Source organism: Egretta garzetta, unplaced genomic scaffold (assembly GCF_000687185.1).
Source record: "Egretta garzetta isolate BGI_Z169 unplaced genomic scaffold, ASM68718v1 scaffold404, whole genome shotgun sequence".
Taxonomy (NCBI): Eukaryota; Metazoa; Chordata; class Aves; order Pelecaniformes; family Ardeidae; genus Egretta; species Egretta garzetta.
Window position 1 is genome coordinate 1306565 of NW_009259323.1, and position 16984 is coordinate 1323548.

General features: G+C 57.9%; 1 protein-coding gene across 1 annotated transcript in view; it reads left to right on the forward strand.

Annotated features, from left to right (window-relative positions):
- The window catches only part of DLG3 (discs large MAGUK scaffold protein 3), an 82930-nt gene that overhangs the window by 42719 nt on the left and 23227 nt on the right, over positions 1-16984 (forward strand). Inside the window, exons 6-12 of the mRNA XM_035892133.1 lie at positions 6972-7022; positions 10099-10223; positions 10694-10863; positions 11209-11345; positions 11660-11804; positions 11957-12116; positions 16717-16877. Coding sequence (XP_035748026.1) covers positions 6972-7022; positions 10099-10223; positions 10694-10863; positions 11209-11345; positions 11660-11804; positions 11957-12116; positions 16717-16877 — 949 coding nt within the window. The remainder of the gene's footprint in view (positions 1-6971; positions 7023-10098; positions 10224-10693; positions 10864-11208; positions 11346-11659; positions 11805-11956; positions 12117-16716; positions 16878-16984) is intronic.

Sequence of the window (16984 nt, forward strand, 5' to 3'; positions counted from 1 at the left end):
GCATGGATTTCTGCAGCGCTCCGTGCTCATGGGTGCTCCCCGTTTTTCCCCAAAGCATGGGGGGTGGGGCGGAGAGCAGCTTGCCAGGGCTGGGTGCTTTCCACCTGGTTTTCTTCTGCTGCAGCAAATTTCAGCTGCCTTCCACATTAATGAAGTGGCACCAGGACTCAGAGCTGGCATTGGTTTGTCTTTGGAGTCAGTGGAGGGCTGCGGGTGACTTCTGGTGGTTGAACCTTCCTTGTAAAGAACTGCAGGTCTCAGTCCACAGCCCCTGGTGGGATCAGTGCACATCAGAGCTGTACTGGGTTGATTGGGAAGGGAAGCCCTGCTGAGACCTCTGCAACCCTGGCTGTAGGGTTTAATTATGCATCGGGTGCTGGCGAGGAAGGTGATGGTGCCTCTCTCAGCATGGTGGTCCTGGGTCCAGCAGCCTTGTATGAACATGGCAGATGCCCTCCCCAAAGGTTTCCTTCTCCAAATGCATGGCATGGCACGCTGTTTGTGGGGTTGGAGGCTTCTCGCAGCATGCTGGGCACCCCAGCTGCAGGGCAGTGCCGTGTTGCAGCCTGCTCTCTGCGCTCACCCAGCTGGTGCCGTTCTACGAGGAACTGGGAAAAGGGTGATGTCTCCTGGAGGGGCAAGACAATACCACAAGTTTGGACTGGGGCAAGTGAGGGTTGTGCTGTGGCCAGGGCAGGGAAGAATTCCTGGAGGGAAGTCTGCTTTCATGTCTGTTTGTACTCTCCCTTGGAGGAACATTGCCTGCTTGCCATTGCAGCCACCAGTGCCACATCCTTCGCCAGGCTCCAGCCGTGCCTGTTCCTCCTCCCTGCCTGCATGCCCAAGGGCCAAGGGCAGGTTCTGTCCCCCCAGGCAGGCTCCCAAGCCCTGCAGAAGTCAGCAGCAGGGAGCCTCACCATGGGGCCAGCAGCCGCCTCCTCCCACTGCAGTGCACTCCACTTCCCTTCCCTCCTAGCTGCTTCCCCCCACTCCATCTCATTAACTCTATATCCCTCCCGCCCCCTCTCCCTCCACCTCGTTAGCTCCATATCCCTGTCCGCCCCTTCTCCCTGTGCCTTGGCCGCAGCTCCTTCATGCCATGCTGGATGGGAGCTCCCTGCCTGCAGCCCCTAGGGTGGGTTTGGCCGGGTTTCAGGGGCTGCTCTGCACTCCTGGCAGGCACAAGCATCACCTTGGGGACAGCAGTCACCTACCCCATCCATCCAACCCCAGCAGCACATGCCGGGGGGGAACTGCCCTGCGATGATCAAAAGGAAGGGGCAGGTTGTGGCTGTCATCTGCTGGGCAGAGCGGGGGGCCACCAGCTCCATGCCCAGGCATGTGCCGCCTGTGGGGTGCCCAGAGGAGCCTGTGCCCAGGGCAGAGGAGACACCTCACTGTGATTCCTTGCCACCTCCAGCCTGGAAACCCTCTTGCCTTCTACTTCATGTCATACCAGCACAGAAATGAGCCCTGCTCCATCCTTTCCTTCTCCGGGGTGCTGGGCTCCGCAGCCTCCAGGGAAAACACACCCCAAAAGCTCCCGTTCGGCAGTTTGCCAGGTCAGCGTAGGAGCCACACCAGGGGCTTGCTGCAGAAGAGCACACCAAAATGGCAAATCTGGAAGCGTGTTTTTTTACAAACCCAAACGCTGAAGCCTGTTGGTACGGTATGTATTTGGAAGGGTTAAAGTCACATCTTCCAGTCTTTAATTACTTAACTATTCAATGCTTTCCTTAATGATAAACAGATGGATGTATTCTAGTTCCTTCCTGTTCTAGCTCCATTGATTGCATTGGACTAGCTGCTGGGCTGAATTTGGCCCCGGCTGTTTATCAAGAAGTCTGCTCCACATTGCAATCTCTCTGTCCACCCACCTCCATCCCCAAGAGCATGTGGCACCAGCAGCATTGTAAGGTACGAGCTGCATCACCGGGTCCCACTCACCACTGGGGCCAAGGCTCAGATCTGCTGCCTGTGGCTTGTGTAGAGCCCAGCACCCCCAGGGTGTAAAAACCCAAATAAATCCTTATAACAAACCTGCTGTATTAAAAGCATCCCTTGAAGGGTAAGGACGGGTGCCAGGGAAGATCACCCGTGCCAGCTCCAGGTTGTTACTCAGTTTCACCCCTTTGTGGATTTTGCCCAGCAGGTCCATAGCAGGGAGATGGAGCGTCGGAAGCCCAGTTCCCATGGCAGACGGGGTCTCTGTATTTCAGAGCTGCCTCTCTAAAGCTGAAACAACTGCTTGCTGCCCAGGTGCATGGCACTGCCACCAGGCAGTCCCAAAGCGTGCAGCGAAGGTCACTCCAAAGCCCTTGAGAAGCTGAAGGTTTCATAGCACCTCCTTTGGTGCTCCACTGCCCAGCAGCAAGGTGCCACCACCTCCTCAATCTCTAAAAGCCAGGTCTGAGGAAGCCGAGTGAGCCAGTGAGCACCATGGGAGCCCCGGGCTCTGCCATCAGTGAGCGCAGAGGCAACCTCCTTGTGCAGTGCTGACTCTGCTGCCAGGGTCCCCAGCCACCGTCACTGCAGGGTGGGTGGCAGCAGAGATGGCCACCATGGTCCACTGCCTTTGAACAGGGCAAAACTTGCTTTGTAAGCCTGGACAACCAGAAAAAAAGTCAAAACTAAACTTCCACCCTCACGCTTTGGTCCCCAGTGCTGGCAGTGGCACATCCTGCTGCCAGTTCCCACAGGCAGCACGACTGCGGAGGTCTCCCAGCTGTGTGCTGGGGCTGCCAGGCTTCAAACCCCTTCCCTCTGCCCGAGCTCAGCAGGCTGGTCCCCATGGCCCTCTGGCAAAAGGCTGACCAGAAATACAGTGTTTATTTGCTCAGTGTGCAAAGCCAATACCATGGGCACCACATGGCAGGGGGCTTGAGGCCAGGGGAAGCGAGTCCGTAGGTCTCAGTGCTGCGGCAGGACGCATGGATGTGGGGAGGTGAAGGGAGGGAGCTCTTGACCTATTTTCTCTGGGCCTCCTGCCATGTGCAGGCAGGGAGAGCTCTCCCTTGCCAGTGCTGCCAATGCCTGCAGGGCGGTGCCCATCACACCCACTGCCCTAGCACGGGGCTGCTCTCCTTTTCCCTCACTGGGGCAGGTGTGGGGCATCACCAGGCACCCTCCACCCCCAAGTCTGGCTGGCATCACCAAGGGCTGACCCTCCAGATGCTCATCATTATGTTGGTACATGGCTGCTCCACCACCAGGTCCCAGTGCCTGTCCCCATTGCATCCTAACCACAAAACATGGACTAAATCCTGCTCCAAAAAGTGGCTGCAGGCAGCATTATCCTTCCTGGAGGTTATTTCCTCTTGCAACCTAGAGGGCTATTTGGGTTGGGTTTGAGGAAGCCCATCTTAGTCTTCCAAATTTGGCTCCCTTTTTTATTAAAAGAAAGTAATCCTGACTCTCTGGCAAGTTGCAAAGCGCGTTCCACATGCGCTGGTGCGGTGTTGGCCGGCAGAGCCTGCAGACAGCTTGCAGTAGCTCTGGAAGGTGTGTGCTCTTCTGTTTATCAAATGAGTGTTAACTCTGCAGCCTTCTGTTGGTGATTTAAATGTCATCATCACTAACTATTTCGCTGCTGCTCAAAACATGAAAGGGAAGCGAAGGCCAGTGAAGGGCACCTCTTCCTGAGCCCTCAGGTGGGCTTGCTGCATGAAAAGGGCTTGGAAAAAAATACTCTTACTCCTTTCCATGAGAAATCAGATGGTGCTTAGGATTAGATAGGATTAGAGGGAATGGCCTCAAGTTGTATCAGGGGACGTTTCAATTGGGTATTAGGAAAAATTTCTTTACTGAAAGAGTGGTCAAGCATTGGAACAGGCTGCCCAGAGAGGTGGTGGAGTCACCATCCCTGGAGGTGTTCAAAAAACGTGTAGATGTGGCACTTCAGGACATGGTTTAGTAGGCATGGTGGTGTTGGGTTGATGGTTGGTCTTGATGATCTTGGAGCTCTTTTCCAACCTTTATGATTCTATGATTGGGATGCACTGGGAACATCTACTTAACCCCCCAACACCCCCGTCAGCTCTGCAGGCATTACAGAGGGAGATGGGAGCAGGGTGGGGTGTGTTTATCCCAGGGGCGATGGAGCCAGGCATCTTGCCCCAAACTGGAGCTAGGGAGGAGCGCAGGGCACCAGTGACGGAGAGGGGAGAACAGCCTGTGGCAGAGCCAGGTTGCGGTGGCTCCGGTGGGTGCCGCAGGGAGGTTTTGCCGTCAGTGAGTGACTGGTATTCAATTTTTCGACGCTGGAACGTTTGCTTTGTTGGCTCGTTCCCTTGGTTACGTGGTATATATTAAGTTCTCCATTTGGCTTCCTTATGCAATTAACTGGCGTTCTGTTGCATGGATTTCAGAAACGTAATCAGAGCTAAAACCTCATGGTCAGACCTGGCTGACCCTGGTGTGCATGGCTGGAGCAGGCTGCTCTCAGCACGTGCCACACTGGGCGAGTGCTGACACCTCTTGCTTTCAGGGACTGATGCACAACACCGCTCGGCTTTGGCAGCCCCAAGATTTGGGGAGCAGGGATACCCCAAACGCACCTGCCTGGCAGTGGGGTGCCTGACGGGGTTGTGTGCTGGGGTGCGTCTGCACCCTGGGTGCTTGCCGGCAGTGGCTGCTCGCTTGGCGGGGCTCGAGCGCTGCTGGCTCTCTCCACGGCTCACAGATTGTCAAAGTTTTCTGCACATCCCCATCCTGTAGGTATGTATGTGCTGTTCCTCTGCGGCCGTGGGTGTGCATATGGCTGGCTGTGTGGCAACTGTGTTGAATGCCAAAGCAGAGAGGACAATGTGTGTAGTAGCAAAGGGTGCCAGGAATCCGAGTTGCTGGAAAGCTGGGGAGAGGCGACGCCGCACCCCACGCGCCGGGCTACCAACTGCAGAGATGAGATGAGCCTGGAGGCTGTGGCGAGGGAGGCTGTGAGGGCGGCGCGGGCCAGCGAGCCGACTCCACTCAGGGATTAGTCAGTACGGTAGGATGTGAGGAGGGAAAGGCAACCCGTGGCAGAGGGAAGCGGTGCCCCCCTGCCTGCAGGAGCACGCCCAGGGTGGTCCTGTGGCAGGGAGGTGGCATTGGCCATATGTCCCTGTCCTTCCGAGGCTGTCAGGGATCCTGCTCTGGGTTAATCCCACCACTCCCAGTGCTTTTCTACAGAGGGGTCCGGTTCAAGAGCTGGCCAAAGTCTTTTCCAATGTGCTGGGAGGATCTGAGCATCCTGATATTGGAGCATCTGTATGTCGTGATGCTGAACCATGCCCTGAAATCTTCCCATGACTGAGAGGCACCAGGCATGGAGCACATCCGAGGAGGGACAACCCTCTCAGCCCATGTTCTCTGGAGCCCCCATCCTGCCTCTCTGCTCCAGACTCTCCCCAACTTCATCCTTCTTGAAGCACAGTACCCACAACAGGGTGTGGGATTGATTTGGCCTCACCAGGGCTGAACCAGGCAGGGGATGAGGGGGCATGAGTCACAGGTGGCACAGCCCCGTTCCAGACCCTGGCATGCAGAACTGCTCTTCTACCTGAGCACCTGATTATTCCCACCTGGAAAAACTCCTGTTTCTTCCTACCTATAAATAGGGCCTCACAGCTGCCTTGCTTAGTTTCCTCCTGTGGTGTCAGATGATGGCTTTAGCATAAATGATGTTTGCTATCCATCTAATGATCCAGCATTGTGGGGTTTTGGAGGATGACCAGGCTGTGCCTCCATGGGGGGTGGATAGCAGAGAGCAGGGTAAGCAAGACACAACTGGCACACTGGTGCCAGAAAAGGGGACCTGTGTCCAAACAAAGCCATGGCACCTCCAGTTTGGGATATAGAGCACATATAGAAAGTGGCTCCATATGATCCACAAGCCATCAATTAATGGTGGATGTAAAATCCACATGAGAAACCCTGCATGTTGTCTAGGGGCCACAGGCAGAGGCAGGGCTGCACAATGGGAGAGGCGTTTGCCTGCTGAGTCCCGGCTCCTGCCGCCACTGCCGCCCCATGCACCCGGTCCCTTGTTTCCCAGAGTGACTCAAGTCGTGAGGTTGAGTCCGGTCCCCTCCAGAACTGTTGCTGTTGAGTGTAACAGCTCTGGATGTTCTGATTTCTTTGCAAATCTTGCAAAATTTTAGACCTTGGCAGCTGTTTATGGCCTGATCCTGATGGCCTGGAGTGAAACTGCCACCTTATTTTCCTGTGCATTGTTGCTTATGGGGAAAATGGAAGTTTTTGACCTGTACATTTACCATTTCTTATTTTAGAGCCTACAGTTGCATCCCTCTTGCTTCAAGCCATTACGTTTCCCTGAACCCGGCTTTGACACTCTGGGTATGGGGGATTTTTAAGCGTGGGGATCAGTATGGCATACAGCATTGAGACAGGCTGCACCATTTTTTTATATAAGGGCATCACAATGTTTTCCCCTCTGTGAGTGCCCCACACTCGCACCTCGTTTCTTTTGCACCCAACTAATTCAGTAGAATAAATTATTCTGAATTCCTCGTTAACACAGTCATGCTACTAAAAGATTTTAAAGATACAAGCTGCTAAAGGTTTATTATGTTATTATGTACAGATATTTTTTTTTCCTTTAAATGGACCGACCCCCTTTCTTTCCTTCCTGCAGCAGTGAATTCCCGAGGTTAATTACATGCTGCGTAACAAAGGCGTTATTTCTTTTTGTGCCTTCGGTTGTGTTCCTTTTCATGGCTGGAGAAATGAGCCAGGAGAATAAAGGCTTTGCGCTGAAGTGCATTAAAGTCAGTGGGCTTTGGCTCATGCCCAGAAAGAAAAGCAGCGCATGGTTTAATTCCAGGGCAGGCTTGAACAATTGCATTTAAGGTTTTTTCGGCGGTGATGGCAGAGCTTTTAGGTTGGATTCTCGATACTCAGCTATCAGAGGGGAAAAGCAAATCCCCCCAGGACCGGCACAGAGCCGTAATGCGCTGTCTCCCTCTCCCCAGGTGAACGGCAGTGATGGGATGTTCAAATACGAGGAGATCGTCTTGGAAAGGGTAAGTGCTCCTTACTCGCCTGCCAGCAGCCTTTCCTGCCTCTTCCCACTTGCGCTCCCACCAGCGTGGCCGGCACCCCCTGCATCCCTGTGCCAGCTGACGGGGAGAGGTTGGTCTCAGCTCCACGCTCTCTCTGGAGGTTTTTGGGGTGTCATGCTTGCCTTCCCTGCACAGCCCCCATGGTGTGGGGAGAGGTGGGCTTGCTGCTCCCCCCACCACAGACACCTCCAGAAGGGAGGGAGGAGGGCTTCTCCCTTGCCTCCCTCGCTCACACCCTCGCCCCCACAAACCCGCCAGCGCAGAGCCCGGCGGGGGGAGGCTCTTTGTCACTGCCTTTGCTGGAGAATGGAGGTGCAGGGAGCTCTGTACAGGTGTGCAGGCAGGCGCACCCCACAGCCAGGCACAGGGGACCAATGCCTCCCCACCACCAGACTCCCCATCACTCCAGAGTACACAGCCCAGGGATGCTAAGTGGCAAGGACAGGTTTTCCAGTAAACCGGACCATAACGGAGGGAGCTTCTGCACCAGCCTCTTCTTGTCTGTTGGCAATGCAGAGCTGATGGCATGCACCACACCGGCCGTGGCTAAAATTAGCTCCCCCTGTGGATGGGGTTTGTCCAGGGGCGAGCCAGTATCATGCAGGACAGGGAGGGCTTTCCCCTGGTGCCCAGGGAGCGGCAGGGATGGAGGGGTGGAGAGGATGTGGGGAAAGCTGGCCCAAGCTTTGCTCCAAGGTAGGCACAGCCCCACCGAGTGGGGATGGCCAGGGCGGGAGGCTGCCTGCAGCGCTCCACGGCACACCTTGCCTCCTCCTTGCTGCCATGCCGGGTGGCTCGGCTTTGCCACGTGGCCGCATCGCAGGGGAAAACGCATCGTTCGTTATTCTGTTCCTCTCTGCCTTTAGTCATCTCCCTCCTCCCCTTGGCTCTGCATCATGGAGGTGGGTGGACGGAAGGTTATCTGGGGCTGCCGCCTCACCCACTGCTTCCCCGGCGTGCCTGACGAAACCAGCCCAGGGGATGCTTCCTTTTTGGGCTGAGCGCTTTTCACTCCGGGCCCAATTTAGAGGCAAAAGCCTTGTTTTCAGGGATTCTTCAGAGCATCCTCTGTCCTCAGCCCACAGAGGGGGAGCTGGCAGGGTCGCATGGAGAGGCAGCTCTCGTGTCTGCCCCCATTTCAAAGCCCCAGGCAGTGATTCCCTCTCCAGCAGTGAGAAACGATGAGGGAATTTCAGTGCTTAGCAGCCAGGGCCAGCGTGGACCATACCCAGATCCTTCCCCTTCACCCGGTCCCCAGTGGGATCCAACAGCCCCATCTTACTGCAGGAGAAGCACCCTGGTGCCTGCAGGTGAGGCTCTACCCTTGCTGGGATGTTTGGCTCCCCGAGTCGACCTCAGTGTACCCCAAAATTGCTGGCTGTCACTGTTATTAATCCTTATCCTTGTTATAAGGAAAAGGGCAAATGCAGCAGTGTTTTGGGGGCAATAACTGAGGAAATGCCATCCACAGAGGGACGTGGCTTTGGGTTTATCCACCATACATGTGTCCACAGCAGGAGCTGCCCCTGTGTCTACATCAACCCCACTGCCAGCTAAGAACTCCCTTGAACTCCATTTCAACGTTTATCAAAATAAAAATAAACATCTCCCGGACCATTTCCAGGTTTTGTAGTTAGCATCGGAGCGCGCCCTTCCACAGACAGGTATAATGAATGGCTGGAGATTATTTTGCACAATCTCACCTGCCTTGCTGGGACCAGGCCAGGTCTCCAGTGACAGTAAGCAGCTTCTGTGAGCTGGGTGTGGGGTAACCAGAATCCAGCTTAGAGGAAAGAGAGCAGCCTCAGACCACTGAGGGCCTCTTCATCACGTGCCGGCCAAATCCCAGCCAGCAGAAGAGCATCTGGGAGTGTCGCATAGTGAGAGACATTGGTAGCTCCCAGAGATGGCTTAAAGTCAGAGTGGAGACGTCTGTGTTGCTGCAAGAGCTGATGTTGAGCCCAAATTGCTGGGGAGATGTGTGAGCCCCAGCCGGCTGCTGGTGCTAGTTGATCCTGGGGAGCCTGAGCTCTGGGATGGCCCTTCTGGCTGCAGGTTCCCCAGAGGGGCAGAGCTCCCCATCGCCTAAGGCTGAGCAGTGGGGCTGTGGGCAGCCCGGAGAGTGCTTGGCCCAAGCCCGTCTCTGTACAAGAGAGGCAGGCACGATAGGATGTGACTAAGTGTCAGCTCTTCCGCATGAGAAAACAAGGCAAGGAGCCATCTGATTTTCAAGGCAGAGCAGAAAAAGCAGGAATTGTCCACTTGCATCAAGCACGGAGCTGGAAGCAATGCGTGTGAGTGTGTCACTAATGGGGATCCTGTAAGCAGGAGAGGCGGCACAGGGCCACAGCTGCTCGTCCTGGGATGCTGCCGGGATGGGGCTGGAGATGTGGCTCCTGCATTCCTCCCCCCACTGGCAAACTTAAACAAGGACAAAGCTCAAGTGATGCTCCAAGCATGTCTGGGAGGAAGAGGAGGCAGAACTGGAGATCCCGTTCCAGCCCAACAGTCCCCTCCACCCAGTCCTGCAAATTTTGGCATCAGCACTGCTGTTCCCCAGATTGGCTCTGTGCCAGGGCTGCATCCCAGAGTGCAGGGGGGCAGGGGTGGGATGCTGGTGACTGGCACCAGCCCTGCTGCTCCGTGCGGGCTGTAGCGTCGGTGTGTCCTCCTGGGGAGCAGCCAGCAAGGGGAGGTTTTCTCCGCCAAGGACCACCCCCTCTTCCCCCAGCTCGCTGCCTGCCTCAGAGCCTCTCAGCGGAGATGCGGTGGTGAGGGAGGTCCTCGGCGGCTCCCCCTCTCCCGCTCCATCTGTTCAGTGCTCTGCGCCGCTTCACCGAGCGCCTCGGCTGATGAGCGCCGGCCTCCCCTCCGGCCACGCAGCCCTCTGCCCCCTGAGCCCGGCACCCTGGGGCACAACAGATGCTGTAAGGACTCCCATGCCCCAGGCGGCCGTGACTGGAGGGGAGCTGCTTCGGGAGGGCCAGCAGCAAGCGGTTGCCCACAGGGGAAAGACGCAGTGTTTGATTTCCCACAGGGTAACTCCGGCCTCGGCTTCAGCATAGCAGGAGGAATCGACAACCCCCATGTTCCAGATGACCCGGGTATCTTCATCACCAAAATCATCCCTGGGGGAGCGGCAGCCATGGACGGCCGTCTGGGGTGAGTGTACAGACCTGGGGAAGCAGCCCCATAAGGGTGTCAGCTGGGATATCCCCAGGCACTCTCTAGGCAGCTCCTGCCCCCCTCCCCTGCCATCGTCCATGGCTTCCCTGGTCCCTTCCCCACAGCCGGGTCCCCTCAGTGCAGGGATGCCCACAGTCCCCTGCCACCAGCCTCCCGTCTACAGCCAGCCCTCCTCCCCTCCTTGTGCCAGGCTCCAGCTCCCATCCTTCACCCTGCAGCCTGGGACAGGATCCAGCCTTTCCCCTCATCTCCCATCTCCACCAAGGTCGTGCCATGGGCACCAGCCCCACTGCCTCCCCCTTCGGGAGGGATCCCACTCTCACCCCAGCAGGCAGGATCTGGCCATCTTGAGCAGTTCTCTTTCGCACAAGGGTCTGTGCAGCTGGAGGAGGGTGGCATGGGCTGGTGGTTCCCCAGGGGAGCTCAGGGCCACCCTGTGCCCACAGGGTGAATGACTGCGTACTGCGGGTGAACGACGTGGATGTCTCCGAGGTGGTGCACAGCAAAGCTGTGGAGGCCCTGAAAGAAGCGGGCCCCGTGGTACGGCTTGTGGTGCGCCGCCGGCAGCCCCCACCAGAGACCATCATGGAGGTCAACCTGATGAAAGGCCCCAAAGGTGAACCTCTCACTGCTCACAAGACCAGGGTGCCCCACAGGACAGTGTGTGGGATGCCATGGTGCGCAAGGCAGCATCACGGGGAATGTGGGATGTGAGGTGGCACTGTCACGGTGCAGGATGCCGCAGGGTGACCCAGCAGCATGGGATGCTATGGGGCATGGGGTGTGGGACAACCCTATGGTGCAGTGCATGGTGGCTGGGCTGTGCCCGCGCAGCAGTGGGGTGGCCCATTGCCTGCCAGCTTTGGGGCAGGGGGAAAAGCCCTGAGGCAGAGGGGCCGTGGTGGCAGCCTGGGGCTCCATCCATCCTCACCCCTTCACCTGCCCTCTCACTCCCCCTCAGGCCTGGGTTTCAGCATCGCAGGGGGCATCGGGAACCAGCACATCCCTGGGGACAACAGCATCTACATCACCAAGATCATCGAGGGAGGCGCTGCCCAGAAGGACGGGCGCCTGCAGATCGGGGACCGGCTGCTCGCGGTAAGCCCCATGCCTGCAGCTGCCCGCAAGGTGAAGCTGGGCAGTTTCTGCCATGCCACGGTGCTTATCCTGAACTCCAGCACCCCTCCTGCTGGTAGCCCCGCACCCCTTCCCTGGGGTCCCCACTGGGACAGTGCTGTGGGAGGCACAGGCGCAGCACCGGCTGCAGGCAGGAGGGCCAAACCCATGGAGATGGGACCCTGTCTCTGGAGCTACTGCGGCACCTACCCTGCAGGAAACCACTCCACTCCCGCAGGGCTGCATCTGCCCCTGTCCTGTCTGTGGCCATGTCACCCAGCCCCTTCCCTCGGCAGGTGAACAACACGAACCTGCAGGACGTGCGGCATGAGGAGGCAGTGGCCGCCCTGAAGAACACCTCCGACATGGTGTACTTGAAAGTGGCCAAGCCAGGCAACATCCACCTCAACGACATGTACGCGCCCCCCGACTACGCCAGCAGTACGTACGCCGCCGGCCACTGGCGCAGCAGCCCGGGCACTGCAGGGCTAGGGGGGATGGAATGTGCTGGGGCGGCGGGCAATGCTGGGCTGGTCTCCACATCCATGTTGCAGATGGATTTCTGCTCCTGATGCCCTTCTCCTCCCCTGCAGCCTTCTCAGCCTTGGCTGACAACCACATAAGCCATAACTCCAATCTGGGCTACCTGGGCAGCGTTGAGAGCAAGCCTGCCTACCCCGTTCCTCCCCAGGTGACTCCATCCCGGTACTCACCCATCCCTCGGCACATGATTGGGGACGAGGACTTCACCAGGTGAGTACCGGGCATAAGCATACCCAATCCCTGCTCCTTCTCCTTCCCTCTCTTTCACTCCCTGACTGCTTGACCTCATCCCCACTGCTGGCACAGAGCCTTGGCCAAAAGCCTGTTGTGGGTGCAAATCTTGGTGCCCCCACAGTGAGTTCCACGCTCACCCGCCCTGAGACCAGCCCTGCTGTGTTGCTCCCTGGTTCACTGCATTCCCCCCTTCCCCGCTCCCCTTCCTGCTCCTCCCCAAGCCTTACACATCTGCATTTCACCTTTGTTCTCTTACTTGTTTTACAATACCTGGAATACAAGGTGTTCCCTGCCCTTATGGTGCCATCTGGCACCGGCATTGCCGCAGACTCCCAGGCTGCGAGCAGGCTGTCCCCAAGCAGAGCTGTGCTGGGGGTGAGGGGCCAGGAGGTGTGCAGGGCAGGGCTCCTCTTCCCGCACTCCCCGAGCCCAGCATCCCAAACCACCTGCACCCGGGTGCCATTTCACCGGCTGCCAGCCCCAGGCTTGACAGCCTCCTGCACAGCCCTGGCATGGCCTCTTTTCTCCATTAGCATCATTTACGCTGCACAAGCAGGTTTGTTTCCTGAATCCAGGAAATAAAGAGGAGCACAGAGGAGATGTTGCTCTGAGCCTAAATGCAGTGTAAAACTTCTTCAAAGCCTCATGCTGAGGATGGGAGAGTGAGACCTGGCTGGTCCGGCTCTTCTTGTGCAGGCTCACACCTTGCTGCTTGCAACAGCCTCAGGGCCAGTGCTGAGCCTGCTCTGGGTTTGGTATCCCCAGGGCCAGGGATGTAGGCCTCAGGCTATATTCTTAGGACTGACACTCGGGTTAGGCTTAGAGCTGGCTCTGCGGTTAGGAACAAGGTCACAGGCTGGTTTCAGGGTGGCATTTGCAGTGGAAGATGCCGTAGTCTCGGCTGGGATTGTCCTGTTTTGTGGGGCACTGGTGGATGCCGGAGCGGGAGACCCTGTCAGGTCCCCTGTCCTCCCAGAGAGTGGCTGTACTCGCCTTTGTCACAGGGATTTCTCGCTTCTTGGTGCTTGTCCGCAGCCAGGTGTCTCTGTGCTCCATGACCTGCGCAACACTGGCCTCCACCCATGCTCCATCTCTCCCGCCTCTCTCAGCACCAACGATGCTGGTTCTACAGCCTGTTCCCAGTGCTGCATCCTCAGCGGGTGTAGAAAATCCTGTGCCGTCAGGGCACCAAGGGATGACGCTACATGCAGGAGCAGTGCTTTCTGCCATTGCATTGCACCACAGAAGGGGCCATGTCCCAGCACTCGGAAAACACACCATCTGTCTCTCGCCAGGGACCCCAGTCCCACCAGGGTGTCCCTTCCTACGACCTTGTTTGCGGGCCAGAGAGCAGAGGGAGCAGTGGAGCCCAGGCTGGACGCTGCCCAGTGGCAATGGCACGGCGATGGCATGGCCGTGGCACGGCGATGGCTCCGCAGTGGCCCCGGTGCAGCACGTGCTGGTGGCCGCTAGAGGATGGTGCTGCCTTGTGCAGGGCCCCGCTGCAGACAGGCTGGCTCCGCTCGGTCCCTGTCCCCAGCCACGGCCCACTGCTCCCCCGGCAGATTCTGTGCTCAGCACCTCCCTCATCCATCCCAGGGCAGCGCTGAGAACCTCATGCACATCACCGATGCCCCCTGGACAGCTTCATCGCCACAGGCCTGTTGGCTCCTGCGTCATCAAGGTTGTGCACTGTGGTCCAAATGCATCTTACTGGTGTGGGGAGAGACAGCGACTCCCCTGAAAAAGCAGCTGTCTCCCAGGAGGCTCCTGCCAGCCATTCCCCAGGAGAAGCAGAGGTCCTGGCCTGGATCCAGTATCAAGGCTCTTCCCCGCCCGTGAGCAGAAATGCTGCTGCAGACATGGATGTGGCTCCAGTGACCCTCGTGTCCTGCAGCACCCAGGGCTGGGGACTAGAGCATCTGTTTTCCAATGAGCTTCACCACTGCAACACAGATCTGGTATAGCTCCACAGGGTCCCCACAGTTGCTCTGTGCTGAGGTCCCAGTATTAATGCTGCGACATCCAGCGTGGGATCTGCCTGCGGGATCCATGTCCTGCCTCGTGGAATGAGGATGGAAAGCGGAGAGTTCATGTAATGGCTGAGACCTGAGATGTACCTGTCTGGGGCTTCATTTCCTCTCCTTGATTCCTATAGTGTCCCTCTACCTTCCACCAAACCATCTGCTGGGGATGCTTCCCACCAGGCCAAGTTGGGGTGGCAGTTCCTGCACTCTGCTTGGGCAGCAGCAAAACCCAAGGGGCAGAGCAAGTTCATCAGCTTGTTGTAGGCAGGGTTTGCAAACCCAGAAATCCAACCTATTTCTTCCCCTAGGAGAGCTCTATCTCCAGGCATACCTTTGCTGCAGAGGGACTGATGGCTGCAGCCCTCCCTGCCCCCTCACTACCGCCCCTGAGCCAAGTGCTGGTGGCATCCTGAGGACTTGGGGTTGAACCTATTTTGACCCCAATGGCATTTCTATGGTGTTTCCCTGGTCTCCTCCTGGTGCTGGTGCATCCCAGCTCTGCACTACATGTCCAGCTGAGTCCTGAGCCCCGCTTAGCTCAGAGCTTGAATGCATCCAAAGGCCATAAGGATAAAGCAGGAATTTTCTGGAGGCCACAAAGTAGATTCAGCCTCTGCCCCATCAGAAATGCGTAGCTGGAGTTACGACTCTGCCATACCTCTGGCCTTGAAGGCAAGGGGCTGTGGCAATGCATGGTGTGTGTGTAGCTGTAGGCACGGGGAACTGGGCTGTGAATTTGCCCTTGCTTGGGTGCTCCCCTCAGGGAGCAGGACAGGGCTGTGCTGCCCCTGCCTGCAGGGCCAGGAAAGAGTTAAGTCTGTAGGGTCTAGCAGAGCGAAGGCTCCGTCCTTTCAGCACTTCCATAAAAAACCCTGTGTGGGGGTCAGGGAAGCTGCGGGCCCCAAAGCCAGCGAGAGGCAGAGACAGGCAGCACGGGGCGGCTGTGGCGTGGAGCATTCAGAACATTCCTGCCCCTCGCGCCTCCTGGCCGGCGCCGCCAGCAGAGCCTGCCACGCCGCAATGTTCACCGTCAATGTCTCATCGTCCATGTCCTACAGGGGACAGCTGCCCCTGTCCCCTTCCAGGCAGCGTCGAGACCAGAGGTAGGGGACTGGGATGCTGCTGTGCCTGGTGGGAGGCACAGGAACGGGGAGAGGAATGGCTGGGAGGGCTGGGAGGGTTGGGCTGTGCTGAGCCCAGGGTCTGGGCAGGGCAGGAGCCCACCAAAACCTTCTTGCAACGTGTCCTGCACTTCTCTGTCTGTCTCCTGCTCCTATTGCTCCTTGTAAGGTGGTTGCCTGGAGCTCAGTGACATTCAGCCCATCAGGACTCCCCCACGGGGAAGGATGGTGGGAGACTTTTCCTGGGATGCTGGCATGTGTCCCTGGAGGCAAATCCTGCTGCCTGCATCCATGAAGGCACGAAAACCTTTCCCCATCTGCTCAGGTGACGGTAGCAATGCTCCAACCTGGCCCAGGGAGCTGAAAGAGATGTTTTCTTGCAAGAGTAGCCTGGGAGCATGCTGCCAGGCTGCAGGCCTTTGTGCTGTCTGCTCAGCCAAACTTTATTCCCCTGGGTCCCCACTCCACGCATGCCGCCTGAGCCCCGCTCCTTCCTCAGCTGCTGCCGGCAGCCGGGGGGGCAGCTGGGCCAGCATGCCTGGTGCCCCAGGGTCCCCTTAGCACAAGTCTGCCAGCATTTTAGGGTCCACCGCACGTGCCCTCAGCCAGTGCCATGCCTGGGGCTGCAGCATCTCTCCTACCGTGTCCTGGAGATCTCCCTCTGCTCCCCAGCAGGCGTGGGGTAGATCAGGCTGTGGAGCTCGCTGGCAGGTCCTCAGTCCTTGTGGTATCTGCTGGAGTGCCCGGGATCCAGCTGGTCACCACAGTGGATGCACTGATGGTCCTCAGTGTCGTGTTGGCTGACAATCACTACCAGCCTGTGCTAATTGTCTGGCGTTATTTATTCCTTCTTATTTTAATCCAGCACTTGAGCTGGGAGCTGCCGTTGTTCCCATCAGACTTGGGGTTTTTTTTTCCCAGATGAAAATCAATGCAGGATTTTTGTGATGCCAGGCAGTCTTTCTGCCTTTGCCTGCCTATTGTTTGAGCTGCGAAAGAATTAAGTCATCATGGAAAAATTTAGGACTTCTGTTGGGCTATGCAGGGCCTGTGGCGTGGGGGTACGTGGGGTTGCAGGCATGCTTGGCGTGTTGCATGGGTGCAGAGGGGCTTGATCCCCCTCTCCTGGCACGACCACACCATCCTCGATGCCCAGGCCCGCAGCATCCGATGCCGCCTCACGGTCTGATGTTTCTGTACGTGATTTCATGGCAGATGCTCTCTCTCCATCCGTGCTCTGGCTCGTGTCACTTGTGCAACTGCCCCGCACCTCCTCTGCTTTATCAGCCTCCTCAGTGCCGAGGTCCCTGTCTTGCCGGGTCACACACAGGGTGACTGCAGCCCCACTGGTGTGCTGGGAAGCCTGGGCAGAGCTGACGCTGTCACCAGCTTTGCTGATGTCTCCCTGTCCCTTGCCTGTCCTTGCAGGGAGCCCCGGAAAATCATCCTGCACAAAGGCTCCACCGGCTTGGGCTTCAACATCGTTGGGGGGGAAGATGGTGAGGGGATCTTCGTGTCCTTCATCCTGGCCGGGGGCCCAGCTGACCTCAGCGGGGAGTTGCGGAGGGGAGACCGCATCCTCTCGGTGAGTCGACGGGGCCCCCCGCTGCCCCTCCAGGGCCTCCCACGGCCCCGGGAGGGTGCCCGCAGGACACTGATCCCCCCCCCCCCCCCCCCGGCCCGCGCTGCGCAGGCG